At 46.1% G+C, this 21,286-nt stretch overlaps 1 protein-coding gene across 21 annotated transcripts in view; it reads left to right on the top strand.

Annotated features, from left to right (window-relative positions):
• The window catches only part of PLEKHA5 (pleckstrin homology domain containing A5), a 742,840-nt gene that overhangs the window by 268,730 nt on the left and 452,824 nt on the right, over window positions 1-21,286 (top strand). For all 21 annotated transcript variants that reach the window (XM_086920674.1, XM_086920665.1, XM_086920721.1 and 18 more), the window contains one exon: window positions 18,663-18,763. In XM_086920674.1, coding sequence (XP_086776800.1) covers window positions 18,663-18,763 — 101 coding nt within the window. The remainder of the gene's footprint in view (window positions 1-18,662; window positions 18,764-21,286) is intronic.

Below are 21,286 nucleotides of genomic sequence, written 5' to 3'. Positions count from 1 at the left end.
CAGTGCAGCTGCGCTGTTGGTGACATTTCCTTTCACCGCAGTCTGGCGTTCCATGTCCTGTTTCCCCTGGGGTTTTCGTGCCGCGCAGGAGCGCTGTACATATCCCTCTCGTGTTGACAGCTAAGCATTTCCCGGAAATATCCTTTGTTCTTGCAGCTGCGCAGGAGCGCTGCTGCTCATGTTTATAGTGCACAGTAGCACTATTGACTAGATACTGGGCCGCGCTATAGCGCTTACCCTGGAGCTTGTTATTAGGGACACACCGCGCAGGAGCGCTATTCCTTGGTTTTCATTCACCGCGCAGGAGCGCTATTCCTTGGTTTTTATTCACCGCGCAGGAGCGCTATACCTTGGTTGTTCTATTACACATAGGAGCCTTTGTACATTGGTGGTTGTTCTTGCTTTCTTCGTTTATTGCGCAGGAGCGCTTTCCATTGGTGGGTTGCGCATGGATGCTTAACTTGATGACCTTTCTTCATTGGTCCTGCACGTATAGCACGCCGTGGTAAGTCAGAGAACAGGGGCTCATTCCTGCATGTGTTTCGTGGTTATTCTCTGTAGTAGGAGTAGTGCGTTATCCTAATTGGGTCTTTTTCTTGCTTCCTCAGACGTGCCCAGACCCTAACCTACTCCTCTTCCACCAAGTCATCTCCGTTCCATTTTGGCTCCCTTCCCTGGTTCCATCTCGTCCTTGCTGGGTCCACTCCCCGAACGGGTTAGGTGGGTACAGGGGCGGGTGTCCTTGTCGTCTCTGCGGAATAGCTTCACAAACCCACGTGAGTCTTGTGCGGCACCCGACACTTCTTTAACCTTTACATGGTGCCCTGTTGGGTTCTACTCGAAGATAACAGCATTAAATGCACCAATATCATCATGATGCACAACTTTACTTTAAAGTTTCCTCCACTCCAGACGTTCAATGTCTCAAGCACAACCTGCACCTCATCCAGATCTGAAGCACAACCCTATCGAAACAGAGTTCATTCTTTTTACCAAGAACAAGAATTAGTACAAACGTAGCTCAGTGGCATGAACCTTGACCGCTTCGAGCCTCCACTTAAATGCTGAAGCATTCGAATTCAACCTGGACACCAGTCCTGCCATTAGTGAACATTGTTGGTTCAGGAGTGGCCCCTGCACGGTGTACAGTCGTGTTTTCGGTCTTATTTGCCCAACTGTAAGTATCTGGTATCCTGGTTTTTGTATTTTTGGCCCCACTCTCTGAAAATCTAGCATGTGTGTGAAGGCCTGTTCCTTTGACATGAGAATGGTCTTGGACTTGGACCTGGATTTGGAGAAACCCACCAAGCACACTCTAGTGACAGGAGACTACTATCCCTGTCACAGGTTCAAATATGTAGCACAGTTGTGACAGCATACTTTAAAAAAATAATCTTGGTGTGGCCAGACCGTTTAGTCTCTGTCACATGAGTGGTGGCCAAACAGCCCGCTAGTATAAAGTTCCACAGCTACAGGCGATCCTGGAACGTCGTGCCAATATCTCAAGTGCATGTGTGTGTGTATGTGTTGGACTTGGCCCTTTTCACGGAATTGTTTTGCTTTTCGCTTCCCCGAATTCAGGATGTCCCCCCTTGTAATGTAGTTGTATAGGCCCTGTGAGGTTAAAATGCCCTGGGTAATGTTAAAATCAATGCTAGGTGCAGGTGCCTCAACATGGCTGCCACTGACCCCTGTTACTGCAGCGTAGTCTTTTTAAGGCGCATTCTAGTTGCCAGGAGCTGGAAGGGACCCCAAACATTGTTGCCATTCCAGCCTTCCTTGCCTGCCCACAGTTAGAGTAGGGAAGCTCCTGGCACCTTCTAGAGTAGGGGTGGAGCCTATTTTTGCCGTCTTAGAGGGTGGTCACCTGACCTGGGCCTATATAAAGAAAGAGAGGGAAACTTTCCAGTCAGTTGGGGCATCACTGACCTGGGGGGACCCACGCAGGAGATTTAGGTGGTAGGGCCGAGTCAGGGACTTATGTCACTGGGAGTGACAGGGCTTAGGTGCTGCCTTTCAAGTTGAGTGAGGTACCCTGAGCTAGCCCACTGATCTGGCCCGGCGGGAGGGGAACCCAGGGACCATCTACAGTGACCTGCTGAAGATTCCTGTCAGCAGCCCTCAAGTAACAAGAAACAAGAAACTGCTATTTACAATGGCGCAAGAGCCATCAAGCGCCAAGAAGACCTTCTAATTACCACAGGACTGCTGGGGGAGCAACCAGGTACTGGACTGTGCTGCACCTGCGCCCCCCTGCCTAGCTCCTCCTGAGTGAACTGGCTGAATTGCTGTCCTGTCCTGAGGAAAGCGCCCCACTGAAGTGACTGCTAAGCGCTATCTCTGCGTAGCGCTAGCCTCCAGAACTGTCTAAATTACCCTCGCTGTTTGGACTGCCTCAGGTGACTAAACTGCCTGTCTGCGCGGCCCCTGAGGAGCGCTACATCCCTTAGGTGCCAAGAACTGCTGTGCGCTGAGCCGCGCTGTGCCTGAATTGCAGACTGCCCCCTGAGGTGCTATCATGCTCCAGCGTTGCCTTTATCTGCACCCCTGTGCCCCCCTTGAGAAGCGCTGTTGTGGTAGACTGTCTCCGAGCGCTGATCTTACCAAGCCTGCTGCCTGCGACCGAAGCGCCGCTTATCTCCACGTGTGTGCCCCGGCGAGCGCTGCGGGAGGGGAGCATGGGGCGATTGACTCACCACAGCTGAGCCTGCTCCTCAAGCGCTTCCACAGCAAGCGCGAGATCGCCGCCGCAGCCCGGAGGGCTCTTGGGTCCCTGCTCCCGCTGTTGCGGCCCGGCGCTCCCTCGGTGGCGCCGGTGCCGTGCTCAGAACCCCCTCGGCGGCCCCCGGGACCAGGAGAGGGCTGCCGCAACATTCTTCGAGGCCGCCCGAGGCTCCAAGCCGGATCTCAGCATCATGTGACGGGGGCGCGTCACAGCCCCCGCTGAGCTCCCATTGGCCTGACGGGCCGCGCCCCTGCTATCCCGGCCTCTGATTGGCCCAAAGCCACTGACCAGCCCGAGAGTCAGCACGGAGGGGGGGGCCTGGAAGAGTAGGAGCCCCCTCCGCCCGTCTATTCCCCGGGGCTGTCCGCCCATCAGCGCGGCCCCGTGAAGCCTTGCTGTGCCCTGTGGCCGGTTCCCGCAGTGCTGGAAAAACCTCGGAGGGCCCGGAGAAGAGCGAGGTCCCACCACCCTTCCCGGAATCCTCCGCAAGGGCCCGGGAAGGGCAGAGGAAAGCAGGTAACCCCCGGGGAGGAGGGCGGAAGCCCGCAGGAGGCCTCGAGTTCGCCCCTCCCCTGGGGAAGACTAGTGTCGGGCCCTGTTGGCCCCTGTGTTTCCACAGGGCTCCAGGAAACGAGGTGGAGCCCCGCCTAGACTGTAGAACCCTCCCAGAGGATTTAGGGACAGACCCATTACCCTCGAAGGCTCATCTCTCTGCCAGGATCTGATTAGGGCCTGATTTTCAACGAACTGGTTTAATTGACATGCTGGGTTTATGAAATGTTTATCCATGGCTAATGAAATGTTGAGTATCTTCTAAAAGAAGGGTGTTATAAGGAAAGGGGTTATATGTGTGATCCAAGTTTAGATGTTTAATGAAATGCTCTACCTATGGTATATGAAAAGTTTACTCCTGCCTGACGCAGTGTTTTACCTTTACCTAGTGAGATGTTGCCTGATTCTTCCTGAAACGTTTATTCCTGCAGAGTGAAAGGCTTACTCCGGCCTAATGCAATGTTTCAGGAAAGCCTACAGTTCAATAATGAATTGCTCGCCCTAGCCTTACACATGGTTTACCCTAGCCAGATGAAAGGTTTTGTTCATTCCTGTATAAGGGAAATGGTTACCCCAGGTGAAGTGTCCTTGACTATAGCCATGTTTGCCCTTGCTTAAGGGAATGTTTACTGCCGAGCAATGCAACGTTGTTCCTCTAGTGAAATGCTTGAATGAGGAATATTGATGCCTAGTGTATCTATGCTCCTTTCACCTTAGGCACTGCTTATTCTTGCCTTACTGAAATTCTCCCCAGATGGTAAAGGACAGGGTTATTGCATTATGCTGTGTGATTAAGGAATCACCCCCTTTACTCCTGCCGTGAAATGATTATTGAAATGTGCTGCATTGAGGATGAATGTTTTTCGGTTGCCCTCAGGAAATGTTCCTGATTATTAGGGGAAATGCACTGCTTATTCAGGCGGCAGGTAATGTGATGGTTTTACCCTAAGGAAATGTTTTTATTCTCACCTGATGAAAGGTTTATCCTTACCCGATTAAAAGTTTTCATTCCTATCTAATGTCCAGTTTATTCCTGCCAAGGAGTTCTATGTAATGTTCACCCTTGCTTGGTGAGAAGTTAATTGATTAATTGCCTCAAATAACCTGATGACATGTTTATCTTAAATTAAATGTTTTACTCTGGTTTAATAACATGCTAATCCTTCTATGAAATGTTTATTGCGACATGCTATATTGATTATTGAACTGCTCCCTTTACTCCCCTCTGATGAAATGCTTTGATGAGTAATTAATACTGTGATTTTCCACTCCTGAACCTTGATCTTAGATAAAGGTTTATCGTTTTAATCAAAACTCACTGGAGTGGCGTCAGTCATTGCGTGCCTTTTATTGTCTCAGTGGATGCATGTGCTGTGTAGTCACTTAACACCTAAGCTTTCGGGTGCCTACCTGCTCGAGCCAGGCTACCCCCGGGGAACTGGTGACCCCAGTTCCTACAGTATGTATATATGTTTGTGGTATGAGTGTTATACACCTCTTTTGTGCGAGTGAACCAGAGGGAAGGGGGCCGGTCAGTTAAATTTTGGAAGCCCATTGGCCACTTTATGCGCACAAGGTGGAGTTGAGGTTACTTTTCTGCCAGTGGAAGTGTATTGCAAATATTGGCGAGAGGGGACCTACACATTGAAGTAGGAAAAGAGGAGACATACACCCCTTTGAAATTCAATAAGTTACTTTTGCTGCAGAGGGCTTCTGATTTCCCGGAGTACTGCTATTTAGTGGATGCTGTTAGAACGGTATTTAATGGAATAGGAAATCTACTGTGTTTTCATGAAACTTGTTTTCAGTGACCCGTTAGTCAGTCCAATCAGCTCTGTCAGCATACTACCATCTACAGTGCCAGGACAATTTTCTAGGTATCCCCTGCACTTTATAAATGGCAATAATAATAATGAATGAGAATACGGTTGTTCTCAGTAATATGCGTCCTTCTCTCACAGGTCTGACTGGTGCCCGCATCTCTGCGTCAATTCACTGTCTTGCCCTGCTAACAAGGGTGTGGCCATTACTTGCTCAATGCATTCAGGCCTCCTTTCACTAAGAACCTCCAGCCTTGGATTGCTAAAAAGAAGACCACAGATGGTTCACAGAGGAGTTCAGCTATCTCTGGGTCAACATCCCTCCTAGGAGGAGATGTACCTGATCATTTGTACAGCTACTCCAGGAAACCTGTCTTCGGTGGAGGAGTTGCCTACAAGCATGCAGAGGGCCTGGCCATATATCTCCTGTGACCTGGCCTGTTAGAGTCCCATCCTGAATTGACTCCTGAAAACACTTCTCGCTGTCAAGTATAAAAGATGACCTCTCCATATGTCAGTGGAATTTGGCAGACCTCAGGGGTTCCTGCTTATCAGTTCTTGAAAATATAGTGTCTCTCCTCATGAGATTGCTGTATTTTGTCCCTATGATACATGGTACTGGGTGCTAAGCTAGCTCAAGTGTTGTCTTTCATCCAGTGGAGTGAATAACAGCATAACCCTGTTCCCCAGATGATGAAAGGTGAAGTATGAGGTAGGCTACCCAGAGGAGACAGTGTTCCATAATAGATGGTGGGGGGTGAGGGGGGGGGGGGCATCACGACTGCTTTCCCAGTTGTTAATATTATGAAGGGTTCTTTACCAAGGTCAGTCTTTTGCCAGGTGTGGTGGTAGGTGGCCAGGTGCAGACTGCTCACACCTCTTTGTACTTCTGTTGTGGATGCCCCAACTTGGAGACAATCCTGATGTGATGGACATCACTAAACAAGACTGAAAGACTGCCTGTGAAAGACCCATAAAAGAACAACCTACCCAACAGCCTGATCCGAACCTAAATAAAAGTTGGATATGTAGAGGAGGACTACTGTGCCACCATAGCTGGTGTCTGCCTGACATCCAGCTTCCAAGAGTTAAGGGTACACCATTTGGAATCTGATCTGGAGGAAACGCTGTTACCCTGTTTTCAAACACCTGGAGAATACTGCATTGCAGAAAAGGGAAGTAACGAGCCAATACTATGGGTGGGGCTTACTACTGACACAGGCCAGAGCAGTTGACCCTGATGCTATAGATACATCTAAAAGAATCCTCAAAGTGCGACTGCCGTGCTCCTAGCTCAGACCCTCTCAATTTTTGCCGAAGTGGAGGATTTGCCCATATAATATGGAACGCCATTGCTTTGCATATCTGGTTTATTTAACCAATCCTGCATTTTAAGACCAATGCTAAAGGCTAATTTCTTAGAAATTCACCTTATCTTTAACCAGTAATGTCCATCCTAGCTGTTGTCTTAAGTCGCTACTAAAATTGCCACATCTCCCCTCGGGCAACCTATATGTGAATGTTATTTACCCCAGTACTGCCAAGATATATTAGTTATCCAACCTGATCTATATTCAGCTCTCTGTTTCTTCTCCTTCAGAATCTGGTTATAGAATTTGCACACATTGTGTGCATTTGGTAATTGAATTCAGAATAGCTATAGGTGGATACGCAGACAATCCAATGGAATCTAATTTAGTACAATTAAAGACACAGTTGTATGTGCAGTGTTTAAATTCATGTTTTCAAGTGCTGCTTTCAGCACTGCAGTATAATGCATGTAACTCATTTAATCTCAGCCATCTTGTCAAGAAGCTTTATTTACTGATAGGAATGTCGTTTAGTTGATAACCTGATTGGTTTTAATTAATTTGTTTAACTACTCCTAAATCAGTTATGCATGTTGAGGCAACCCCTGCCGATTGTTTTTCTTCAGCTGCTTTTTATACTATTGTTACTGTATAAATGTTTATAGTATGCCTAAAATGCTCACACTTTCTCACTGTACACCTTTGAGACTTCCAGCCGGAGTTGCCCTGCTTACAACTTGCATTTTTGTGTTTTGGCCTTTTAGTAATATAGTTTTTTGTGTGTAGTCGATCTAATTCTAATTAGTCCATGAGAAAGTCTGTTAGCTCAAATCTCGTTTCAGGAAGCAGGCTTATATTTTAATATATAAATCTAGACTCTAACTTCAGAAGTTGTGAGGTTTCTTTTCTAGGGTCTTTTGCTTATCTCTTCATGGAAAGCTAGGGCATGCCAATTGGAATCAGGATGATAACAATATCAAGAGACAGTGGATATAATCATAATTCTTTCACATGCATAATTCAATAACTATTAGTAAAAAATCAGTTGTCTCAATCTTATAATAAGTCTACACAAGAAAACCACATTAAAGCTAAACTTATTTCTAGGTATGTATATGTAAAGCCAAACAAAAATGTGTTCATTAAGACTCAGGGCTCGGTGTAGTGTCTAAGTGTGTGATAAAAATGTACGCATATGATAAAGGGGTAAAAGTTGGTAAGTTCGCAGCCAGTTATTTTAACTATAAAGTTTCTATTACGTTTCAGCCTCAGCATGAGTTGACAAGTCATCATCAGGTCATTAATTTAAAGTATGTCTGAGATACTTAAATAAGATTTTTTTTAAATTACAAAAATGTATTAAAAACATACACAAAGATATAAACTGTATTGACTGAGTTCAGATCACTTAAAATGCCAGAGTGTAAGTTTGGCATAGAGATACTATCCATATTTCTCCAGCTTGAAATCTTTGAACCCCAGTTATTCCAAGCAATTTCTCAACACCATCCACAAAAAAAGTGGCTGATAATTACAAGGCTTCAGGCAGTCGCCCTTCTTACGTAATGGATTGGGACAATTAGTGCTGATTGCGATGAGGAAATCCGCACCCCAGAGTGCAAGTTTTTATTTAAAAGTGTTCAGATAAGAGGATTAGATCGCCATAGCAAACAAATCTCTTGGGAATGGTTTTGACCTTGATGTTTCTACCGCCCCCCTCCCCTCCTTAGCTATGCTGGGTCAAATATCTGCTGGTGCTGGGCTATCACAGTGATTACAGTTTCCAAGCTGTCCTGGTGAACTAGGTTACTTTTTATCGTTGCACTATTTTAATAAGGTGGGTTTGTATATAAACCCCAAAATAAGCTCTGCATGTAGATTTTGATATTCAACAATCAGGGAAATTCCTGTTACCATTAAGCCTTTAGTTGAAAGGTTTTCACTTCCTTGCCACCCTGTGTTATCACCTAGCACAATGTGGACCCTTTAATCCCATCAGTACCATTGTTGTCTTTTTAGGTCTTGATGAGTCAGCGCGCATGCGCTGCTCGGAGAGACATTTAGTACCGGCTTTTAGGAGTGCTTCCAAAGTGGCCACCAGCTTGCGCACAAGCACGCGCGCTGCTGCGCGCGCGCATTACTTGTGTGCTTTAGTTAATCATCGCAATCACTTTCTCTTTCACAGCGATCGTGATCGCGATGAGTTTCTCTTTCACCGCCGTGCAGCGCTACTATTACTGCCGCACCGCCAATGCTTGTTTTCTCAGTTTCTCCTTTTTTTTACATCTTAGTCTCCTCTTCTTTTACATTCCAAATCTCTCACCATCATGTCCTCTGGCCATCATGTATTGCTCTACCAGTGATTATTTCTGTCTCCCGCTCTTACTTATTCTTTGCCCAATTTCTTATTGGTCCCCATCCCAATTTCTACTTCTGTCTTCCCCCATCCAAAGCAGCTGTCCTTCTTCGCTTCCTCTGCCTCCTCCGCCCGTCCTCCTCCCTCCCAATTCTCTGGGTGTAATTTTTGCTGAAGGCTGTGGTACAGTTTGGCTGGTGGGTGCCAAGTGCTGCTGCCTGCTGCCTGAAGAAGTTCTCAGCCAGCTGTGGAATGCCTCTTCTTTTACAATACCCACGAGGACTACCGGTTTTACGCATGTTAAGTTTTTTACGCATGTTAAGTTACGTTCTCTATGTTTACCTCGGGATGCTAGCAATGCTTTCTTTTCATTGTGACAGCCTCTCAGTGTCTTTGGCAAGTAAAAGTGATTTTTCACCTATCGCTCGGGCTGCCTACATTTGTCCAGTTTCTGGAAGTTGCACTGGAAATATTGCTCACAGCTCAAGTGGCACACATCCAGTTACTCTGAACCCACAAGACATCTCTGCTCCGACTACTTGTAAGCTTCCTGGTCGGCATAGAGGCAAGGAAAATAGGAAGCTAGCAAATTTACCCATAACCCAAGAAGGAAGATGTAGGCCACATTAGACTTGGTAATGCTGGTTTTGCAGTCTTGTGCCTCTGACGAAGAGCCATCCCTTCGTTTCCCAGGCTGCACTCCCCTCTCAGCCCTCAACACACACAACCACACACAAACAACCAGCCACATGCACACAACCAACCCCACACACACACACACAACCACACACACAGCCACACACTCAACCACATCCAACCACACATCCACAACCACACCCATACACACACACACAACCACACACACACACACAACCACACACACACACACAACCACACACACACACACAAACCACACACACAAACCACACACACAAACCACACAACAAACCACACAACAAACCACACAACAAACCACACAACAAACCACACACACAAACCACACACACAAACCACACACACAAACCACACACACAAACCACACACACAAACCACACACACAAACCACACACACAAACCACACATACACACACACACACACACACACAAAACCACACACACAACCACACACACAACCACACACACACAACCACACACACACAACCACACACACACAACCACACACACACAACCACACACACACAACCACACACATACAACCACACACACAACCACACACACCACACACACAACCACACAACCACACACACACAACCACACACACACAACCACACACACACAACCACACACACACACAACAACACACAAAACCACACACAACCACACACCCACACACACAACCCCACACCCACACACACAACCCCACACACACACAACCCCACACACACAACCCCACACACACAACCCCACACACACGCAGCCACACACACACGCAGCCACACACACACGCAGCCACACACACACGCAGCCACACACACACGCAGCCACACACACACGCAGCCACACACACACGCAGCCACACACACACGCAGCCACACACACACACAGCCACACACCCACACACCCACACAACCACACACACGCAGCCACACCCACACAACCACACACACGCAGCCACACACACAGCCACACACACAGCCACACACACAGCCACACACACAGCCACACACACAGCCACACACACAGCCACACACACAGCCACACACACAGCCACACACAGCCACACACACAGCCACACACACAGCCACACACACAGCCACACACACAGCCACACACACAGCCACACACACAGCCACAGACACAGCCACAGACACAGCCACACACACACAGACACACACACAGACACAGACCCACACAGACACAGACCCACACAGACACAGACACACACACACAGACACACACACACACAGACACAGACCCACACAGACACAGACCCACACAGACACAGACCCACACAGACACAGACCCACACAGACACACACACACACAACCACACACACAGCCACACACACAGCCACACACACAGCCACACACACAGCCACACACACAGCCACACACACAGCCACACACACAGCCACACACACAGCCACACACACAGCCACACACACAGCCACACACACAGCCACACACACAGCCACACACACAGCCACACACACAGCCACACACACAGCCACACACACAGACACACACACAGACACAGACCCACACAGACACAGCCACACACACAGACACACACACAGACACAGACCCACACAGACACAGACCCACACAGACACACACACACAGACACAGACCCACACAGACACAGACCCACACAGACACAGACCCACACAGACACAGACCCACACAGACACACACACACACAGACACAGACCCACACAGACACACACACACACAGACACAGACCCACACAGACACACACACAGACACAGACCCACACAGACACAGACACAGACACACACACACACACACACAGACACACACAGACACACACAGACACACACAGACTCACACAGACTCACACACACACAGACACACACACACAGACAACCACACACACACACCAAGCATTGGCATAGCCAATCGGTTTCGCCTTTGGGACCTTATAAGTGTTTAGCCACGCAACAGTTGATGTGGTTGCACCAAGGTTATTGTGCTGCATAACTAAATACTTAGAAGGTCCCAAAAGTGAGGCCTATTGGCTATGCCAATGCTTGTTTTTCTTTATTCTGTTTGCTTTCTTTTTCTTCCATTCTTTGTGATGACCCATATTCACTATGTAAAGTAAGGCTACATTATCAGAAGAGCCACCTTTTCCGTCTTGATATACAATAGTATGCCTTGTGGTGAAATCACATGACTGGGATCCACATATAACTGGGATTCCCACCCAGATCTTGATCCCTTACTTTTTTCCCCTACTCTCTGATGGTTACATCAGCAGGGTCCTTTAGCTCAGTATTTTTGATTAGGTATTAATTACGTTTATTGTAAATGAGACTCTATTTATTGTGAAACTAATCGTAATAATCATTTGTGAAATATTTGTTACTATTAAATGGACCTATTCCAACAAAGTGTGTCACTGATCAGGGAAAAGAAACCCATGGCACTCAGCAGTTGAGTGGCAATGACAACTTTTCTGAACAGAAATGTTTTTTTCACTTTGATTGAAAACATATGTTCGAGGCATATGGGCTGCAGATGGTACATTATGAATAGATCGCCATCTGGTGTTGGGCTCGGATGATTGCACTTTGTTTTTCTCTTGGAGAGTCTTTTGTCTCTTGGTGACTCCTCCCTTGGTTGGTAGTGCGCATGGGCATCGGCTCCATCCTTAGATTGTTTTTTTCCGCCATCGGGTTCGGATGAAGATCGAGACGCTCCAGATCAACTTCAGAAAAAAGTGATTTTCGGCGCGTATTCCCTTTCCAATTCGACGGTATTGTTATTCGAACGCGTTCATTTCCATTCCGACGCATTACAAATTTAAAATAGAAGAGAAAAACTTGGATCTACGTCGAAGAACAGCAGGCCTTTCTCGACGCAGTCAAGCCCGGAGTCCATGGAAAGGACTCCATTCAAAAAATGTCCAACGTGTGGTGCTAAGTTCCCACACAAGGACCTACACGAGGTGTGCAACCTCTGTCTATCGCCTGAACACGAATCCAGGGACTGCGAAGCCTGCGCAGCATTCTCCTCCAAGCTAACGATTAGAAATCGTCGAGCTCGAAGACACGAGGTTTCCAGAATGCAGGCGGAAGCGATCCCGGAGCTGTTCGGAGACGAACAAATCGAGGAAGAAGAGGACCAGTCGGGGTCGGAAGGGGACCAGTCGGAGGTTGAAGAACTCATCGAGCAACAAACCGTGAGTGACGACGTCCCCTTACCGAAAAACCGACCCCGTGCGGTAACGACCCCGCCCTCGGGCCCGGTCAAACCGCTGAAAAAAGTTTCCGACGCCCCGCCCTCGGGCCCGGCAACGAAACCGAAACTGAAACCGAAACACTCGGACTCCCACCATGTCGGATCCGAGAAAAGGGCGACATCGACTTCGGCACCGAGGCTACATACAAAGGAGAGCTCGGTATCGAAACATTCCATGTCGAAACATAAATATGACTTATCGCCCAAGAGACACTCGATACCAAGAAAGTCGGAATCGAGCAGACATTCGGTGTCGAAAACAACAAGATCTGACGATCGAAAACAAAAGCACCTCTCGGAACCAGGACCCTCGGTACCGATTCAGGAGCAACAGACAGATCCCAAACAAAAGATCTTGTTTATTGATCCACAAACTGGGAAAGTGGTCACGAAGAAGAGAAAGAGTGAACAGTCAGAAGATAAACCTCTTCCTTCAAAAAAGAGAACAATGGGGACGAATATAACTCCTCCTGCTTCTCCTCGTCCTAGAGTAACACCCTCTTCTCCTATTCCTCACAATAGGCCAAATATTCCTACACCTTCCACACCAAGACCAGCTACACCTCAATCAGATGTAGACAGTGATCTAGGGGAGGGAGAACCTCAAGGGGATCACAAAACTATCCCAGATGAGGAGGATCCATGGGAAAATTATGATGTAGGGTCAGATGAGGACAACGACCCAGAGCTATATCCCTCAAAGCCTTCACCACCTGATGATAACACAGGTTTTGTGCAGCTCATCAATAGGGCAGCAAAATATCACAAACTAGATATGCATACAGAACCTCAAATAGAGGATTTCTTGCTAGAGACTCTACCTAATGCACAGAGAACATCAGGTACTCTTCCTATGTTGAAGGGTCTTCTTACTCACACAGAGGAAATATTCGAAAACCCAGTGAGAGCCAGGGTGTTAAACCCAAGAATCGATAAAAAATACAAAGCGGCTCCAAAGGACCCAATATTTATTAGAGGGCATGTACCTCTAGACTCGCTGGTGGTCTCAAACGCTCGTAAAAGAGCAAACTCATTATCTACAGGAGAGGCTCCTCCACCAGATAAAGAGTCGAAGTTAATAGATGCATCAGGCAAAAGAGTAGCATCATAGGCAGCGAATAGCTGGCGTATAGCCAATACACAAGCACTACTCGCACGTTACGACAGGGCACATTACGATGAGTTAGAGAAACTTCTCACACATCTCCCAAAAGAACATCAGAAGAAGGCAGACCAATTAATACAGGAAGGTAAAATAATAACCAATACTTCCATTAAATGTGCATTAGACGCAGCAGACACTGCAGCAAGGTCGATTAACACTAGTGTCATGCTAAGAAGGCACGCATGGCTTAGAATCTCAGGATTCAAACAAGAAGTACAAACAGCCCTACTGAACAAACCATTTGATCAGAAGACATTGTTTGGTTCAAGCACAGACGAGACATTAGAAAAAATGAAGAAAGATACGGAAACGGCTAAGTCAATGGGAGCATTGCAACAGCCAACACACAGAGGTTCCTTTCGTAGATCCACCTATAGAGGGGGCTCAAAGAACACAGGAACAAATCAGCAATCCACATCTTTCACACCAACATCACCCAGAGGTAATTCAAGAGGCAGTTACAGAGGTAACAACAATAAGGGAAGAGGCCGCGGAAATAATAACAACCGCAACGCCTCAACACCAAAACAGTGACTTCATAGAACTCCCCCCAGACCACATAACACCGGTCGGGGGACGTCTATCACAGTTCCTACCTGTCTGGGAAAACATCACGTCAAACAAGTGGGTGAGACAAATTATCCAACATGGTTATTGCCTAGAACTCACAGCTACCCCACCAAACATCCCCCCCAAACAGCGTCCAATGAGTCAAGATCATCTGACATTGTTAAGAGAAGAAGTACTAGCACTTCTACAAAAGCATGCAATAGAGAAGGTCCCAAAAGATCAACAGGGCACAGGAGTATACTCTCTATACTTCCTGATCCCCAAAAAGGACGGGTCCCTAAGACCAATATTAGACCTCAGACCTCTCAATGCTTACATAAATTCGGAGCACTTCCACATGGTCACGCTCCAACAAGTACTCCCTTTACTGAAGAAAGGGGAATTTCTTTCTACACTGGATCTAAAAGACGCTTACTTTCATATCCCAATTCACAAAGCCCACAGAAAATACCTAAGGTTTATGTTAGAAGGACAACACTATCAGTTCAAAGTCCTTCCGTTCGGTGTCACAACAGCACCGAGAGTTTTCACAAAATGCCTAGCTGTGGTGGCAGCACACCTAAGAAGACAACAAATACATGTCTTCCCATACTTGGATGATTGGCTAATAAAGGCCAAGTCAAAGGAAGAATGTCTTCACAACACACAGAAGACAATTCAATTGCTGCACCACCTAGGGTTCACGGTGAACTACAAAAAATCACACCTGCAACCAAACCAGATTCAGCAATACCTGGGGGCTACAGTAGACACAGAAAAGGCAATAGCATACCCCAACCCAATCAGAGTACAGACAATGGTCGGGTTAATACAAAGATTTCAACCACAACACTCACTACCAGCACAAGTGTTTATGCAACTATTAGGCATGATGTCCTCCTGCATACTGCTAATACCACATGCCAGACTACAAATGCGCCCACTACAAGAGTGTCTAGCGACACAGTGGAATCAGGCTCAAGGTCAGATTACAGATCTGGTGTTGGTAAACGACCGGACGTATCGCTCTCTGAAGTGGTGGAACACAGAAAACATTTCCAAGGGACGGTCGTTCCTAGAGCCAATTCCACAAGTGATAATAACAGCGGACGCATCGCTCTCCGGATGGGGAGCGCATATGGACAGATACACAGTACAAGGGAAGTGGAGTGTGCAGCAAAAGAAACTGCACATCAACTACCTAGAACTATTAGCAATATTTCTAGCACTAAAAGCTTTCCAAATGCAAATAACAGGCAAAGCAGTCCTGATCAGAACAGACAACATGACTGCAATGTATTATATTCAAAAACAGGGGGGGACACACTCTCTCCAACTGTCCAGACTAGCACAGGACATATGGAGATGGGCCATTCCTCAAAAGATCTACCTGTTAGCGGAACACATACCAGGAGTTCAAAATCAAATAGCAGACATCCTAAGCAGACAGTCAGAACAAGTACACGAATGGGGGCTGCACGACCAAATACTACAGCCATTCTTCCAAAATTGGGGGCAACCAGAGATAGATCTGTTTGCAAATCATCAGAACGCAAAATGCAAAGAATTCGCATCCAGGTACCCACACCAGAGGTCCCAGGGCAATGCACTGTGGATAAATTGGTCCAACAGATTTGCTTACGCGTTCCCTCCTCTACCACTAATTCCATTACTGGTTCGGAAACTGCAGCAACATTCAATGACAATGATACTAGTGGCACCCACGTGGGCAAGACAGCCGTGGTTCACCACGCTGCTACAACTCTCACAAGTACCACATCAAAAGCTAAGGTTATTACCCATGCATCTTACACAGAACCATGGAGAAATAATGCACCCAGATCCCAAACAACTGAACCTAGCGATCTGGCTCCTGAGGTCATAGAGTTTGGGTATTTAGATTTACCACCAGAATGCATGGAAATCATTAAACAAGCAAGACGTCCTACCACCAGAGCATGCTATGCAGCAAAATGGAAGAGGTTTGCTATACACTGTAACAGTAAGCACATCAACCCTCTGGACGCATCCACTAAACAAATAATTTGCTACTTATTACACTTACAGCAATGTAACCTAGCATATACCTCTATCAGAGTTCATCTCGCAGCCATAGTGGCGTACCTACAAAACAGGCAACATCTGTCACTGTTTAAAGTACCAGCAATTAAAGCTTTCATGGAAGGACTCAAAAGAGTCATTCCACCAAGAAGACCACCTTCCCCAGTTTGGAATCTCAACATAGTGCTTACCAGACTAATGGGGCCACCATTTGAACCTATGCATAGGTGTGAAATACAATTCCTCACATGGAAGGTAGCCTTCCTCATAGCTATCACGTCACTTAGAAGAGTAAGTGAACTGCAGGCTTTTACGATTCAAGAACCATTTATGCAGCTACACCAAAATAAAGTGGTTCTTAGAACAAACCCAAAATTCTTACCGAAGGTTATTTCAGCATTCCACATCAATCAGTCAGTGGAATTACCGGTTTTCTTTCCAAAACCACAAACAGTAGCTGAAAGAGCCCTACATACACTGGATGTTAGAAGGGCCATATTGTACTATATAGAAAGAACACAAACTTTCAGAAAGACAAAACAGCTATTTGTTGCGTTTTCTCCCACACATAAAGGCAATCCCATCTCCAAAGCGGGCATTGCCAGATGGATTGTAAAATGCATTCAAATATGCTATTTAAAGGCAAAGAGAACATTAACTGTTCCTCCTAGAGCTCACTCTACACGTAAACTAGGAGCATCTATGGCATTTCTGGGAAACATCCCACTAGATGACATATGCAAAGCGGCTACCTGGGCTACACCGCACACCTTCACAAAACACTATTGTGTAGATGTGCACACAACACAACAAGCTAGAGTGGGACAAGCAGTATTAAAAACATTGTTTCAGACAGTTGCAACAGACACAGGCGACCACCGCTAGGGAGAGAACTGCTGTATAGTCTATTCATAATGTACCATCTGCAGCCCATATGCCTCGAACGGAATATGCTACTTACCAGTATGCATCTGTTCTTGGCATAGAGGGCTGCAGAGTGGTACATGCCCTCCCAGCCTCCCCGGAAACCTGTGTCTGTTCCAACATTATCTTATTTAGATACACTTACATGGGCACTCTTATCTGTATTCTACTATACTACTCCATCTAACCCTACTATGGCAAAACAATCTAAGGATGGAGCCGATGCCCATGCGCACTACCAACCAAGGGAGGAGTCACCAAGAGACAAAAGACTCTCCAAGAGAAAAACAAAGTGCAATCATCCGAGCCCAACACCAGATGGCGATCTATTCATAATGTACCACTCTGCAGCCCTCTATGCCAAGAACAGATGCATACTGGTAAGTAGCATATTCCTTCCAAATTGTACTTATGATTTTGAGACTCTTGTTTGTGAACTGTGAAAGTAGGATATTCCACCATATAGGGATGAAGTTTCTTACAGGGTCAGATCGCAGCATGTATGTAGATTTTTTTAAATAATTGGACATTTCTCTTGATATGTTAGGAAAACATAGGACCATCTAGCATAGGTAATCTAAGATATTTTCTGCTAAAGCTTGCAATTAGGTTATGCTTTTCACTTCCTTTTATAGTCACACAAACAAATTATATTTTGATTTTTGATTATTTTAGTTCAAATAAATGGACCCCACTGCTTTGATTAATTCAGATTTTAGCTTTTTTTCTGGTGAGCATACAACTGTGAAGCTAGGGTGTGATGATGCATACTTAAATATGCAATACGATTTGTATTTAATGGTATTTTTATAGGTGAGGTTTATTATTTGTATGTTTTTTAGTAAACACGGCAAAACCTTAATTCATAAACTTTTTCAGTTTACTTTAGTCTGTATAAAAAAAATATTTGCTTCATTGCATTTCAGTAGGTCATTTACTGGCTGCATAAGCAGCATGCAGATGATACTTACAAAGTGATTTTGTTTTGGTGCCTATTGCCATTGGACCAAAACATGAATTTATAGACTCACATGTTTGTGAAAATACCGTGTGAAAATCCAAGCCCTCAATATTTAGTGGAAAATATATTTTCGGTTCTTGGAAACAATGCCTTTTTTGTATTTCGAAATGGAAGTTCAAAAAGATTGCAAACAGTGGGGAAAGGATCCATTTAATGTATCCATTAAAAAGAGGCTGTGTTTCCTTTTGTACTTAGACTAATTTTGGGACTAATTATCTTAATTTTATATTTTAGATGAAAAAGAAGAGGGGATATTGGGCAGCATCCTACTGCCTAGTTTTAAAATATCTTTACTGTCCACAGAGGACCATATTAACAGAAAGTATGCCTTTAAGGTAAGGTTTCATCTCATCTTAAAATATTGATTGTGTTTAAATAAATTTGAGCAAGGTAACATTTTATGCAGTTGTTGAAATTCTGCACCTTAGTAAAGCCAAGAGACTAAAATGTGTGTTGTAATTATATTCTTAATGTGCTGCAGGTTTTCTGATTGAATATTACCAATCTTTTGAGTGATTATAATCATTGTGGCCCTTAAATATTGTTGTCCTGGTCTAGCGGATTACTTTCACCCACCGCTTTTGTCAGTGTTGCTTCTACCATCCCACCCACTCTTGTTGTCAGTGTTGCTTCTTCCCTCCCACCCACCCCTGTTGTCTGTGTTGCTTCTTCCCTCCCACCCACCCCTGCTGCCGGTGTTGCTTCTTCCCTCCCACCCACCCCTGCTGCCGGTGTTGCTTCTTCCCTCCCACCCAACCCTGCTGCCGGTGTTGCTGCTTCCCTCCCTTCCACGGTGTTGCTTCTTCCCTCCCACCCCTGCAGCTGGTGTTGCTTCTTCCCTCCCACCCCACCCCTGCTGCCGGTGTTGATTCTTCCCTCCCTCCCACCCACCCCTGCTGCTGGTGTTGCTTCTTCCCTCCCACCCACCCCTGCTGCCGGTGTTGCTTCTTCCCTCCCACCCACCCCTGCTGCCGGTGTTGCTTCTTCCCTCCCACCCACCCCTGCTGCCGGTGTTGCTTCTTCCCTCCCACCCACCCCTGCTGCCGGTGTTGCTTCTTCCCTCCCACCCACCCCTGCTGCCGGTGTTGCTTCTTCCCTCCCACCCACCCCTATTGCCGGTGTTGCTTCTTCCCTCCCATCCACCCCTATTGCCGGTGTTGCTTCTTCCTCCCAGCCCTGCCCTCGGGGTTACTGCTGCTCACCCCCCCCCCCCCCCCACCCCCTCCCGCCGACTCCAAGCTGCTGGTGTGGCTTCTTCTATCCCACGCGTTAACTCCCTATGCTTCTACTCCTTCATCTTCTGCTTCTCCTGCTCTAATTTCTTGTAGTGTTTAGTCATGGTCAGCACCTCTGCCAAAGTATTGTGTCCCCATATATGTTCATGAGTCTTTATGGCCTCTCTATATTGGTCCCTCAAGCCATTCACACAACAGCTACTCAAGATGAACGGTGTACTTTTCATGTCCATCGGTATCCCGCTATGTTGTGAAAGACTTTTGCATCCTAGAAAAATAGGCTGACACCGTCTGTTCAGGCTCCTGGTTGCATGCTATAAGGCTATGCCAATCCATCTTTTTGCGGGGCATAGTCAAGTCCAGTCTCTTTAATAATCAACCAGCCATCTTCCTAATATCCTTATGGGGTGCGGTCACGGCCTTCCTGTCTTTTTCTGTCTGTACCAAGGAGTTCCTTCTTCCTTTCTCAATTTTGACCATAAATCAGCAGGTAAAATGATACTAAATATTTATTTATTTTAAAGGTTTGATATTGCGCTAGCTAGACCCAGGGGTATCAAAGCGCTTTACAGAATAGAGCAAGGCAATAATCAGTTGGAACAATGGTTACATACAATTAACAATAAGGGAAGTGAAAGTCTAACAGAATCAAGAGCAAGGCAATAATCATTGGACCAATGGTTGCATACAGTTCAAATAAGGGTAGTGAAAGTCTAACAGAAGAACACACATTAATATATACAAAGAAACATTTGTAGGAACATGTAGGATGGAATTACTGGAATGAGGTCCAAACAATTAACAATTTAGGGGCCATAAAGCTCTGGCTAGGCTAAAGTCAGCGGTAACGGAGCGCTGTACAGAAGCAGGCATGGTAGTAATCATAAGATAGGGGAAGTAAAAAATCGACAGAGGAGCACACGTTACTGTTTACATAGAAACAATTTAAAGGTCATGGAGGGAGGAAAATTACAGAAATTAGGTCAAAATAAATAAGGGACCATGGAGAGCAGAGCAACCGGAACAATAATGTGTACACAAAGAGTAGAAAGGCCAGCAGATCAGCAGAGTAATGACCCGATGATAGGAGCCTAATAGAAAATCAGGTTTGGTTTGATTCATGGGCTCCAGTATTTGAGGAGATGGAGTTTCAAGTCTCTTTTGAAGCCTGGGTAGTAGGGGTTGCAGCGAATGTCCCTCTGGAGGGTGTTCTAGATTCTGAGAGCATTACCTGAAAAAGAGCGAGTCTGGGTAGATTTCTTTTTTAGTAACGGGGGTACAAGAAGAGCGGTGGAACTTCTCATAGGTCTGGCAACAGTCAGGGGATTGAGAGTGAAGTGCTTTGTGGGTGATGCATGCGGTCTTGTAGATGCATCTTCCTTAGATGGGAAGCCAGTTAAGGGACTTAAGGGCAGACGTGATGTGTTCATACCGTTTGCAGTCTGTTATAAGCCAAGCTGCCATGTTCAGCACTGATCTGAGGGGGGCGAGGTGAGTTTTTAGGGTCCCGGTGAGTATAGCGTTCCCGTAGTCAAATTTAAAGAGGACTAGCGAATGACCCATTTATTGTCGTCAGAAGAGATGAAAGGTTTGATTTTTTTTTTTTTGTGAGGTGTGTAAGTG

This window comes from Lissotriton vulgaris, chromosome 1_1 (genome assembly GCF_964263255.1).
Source record: "Lissotriton vulgaris chromosome 1_1, aLisVul1.2, whole genome shotgun sequence".
Lineage (NCBI taxonomy): Eukaryota > Metazoa > Chordata > Amphibia > Caudata > Salamandridae > Lissotriton > Lissotriton vulgaris.
This window is presented reverse-complemented; position numbering and strand designations above follow the sequence as displayed.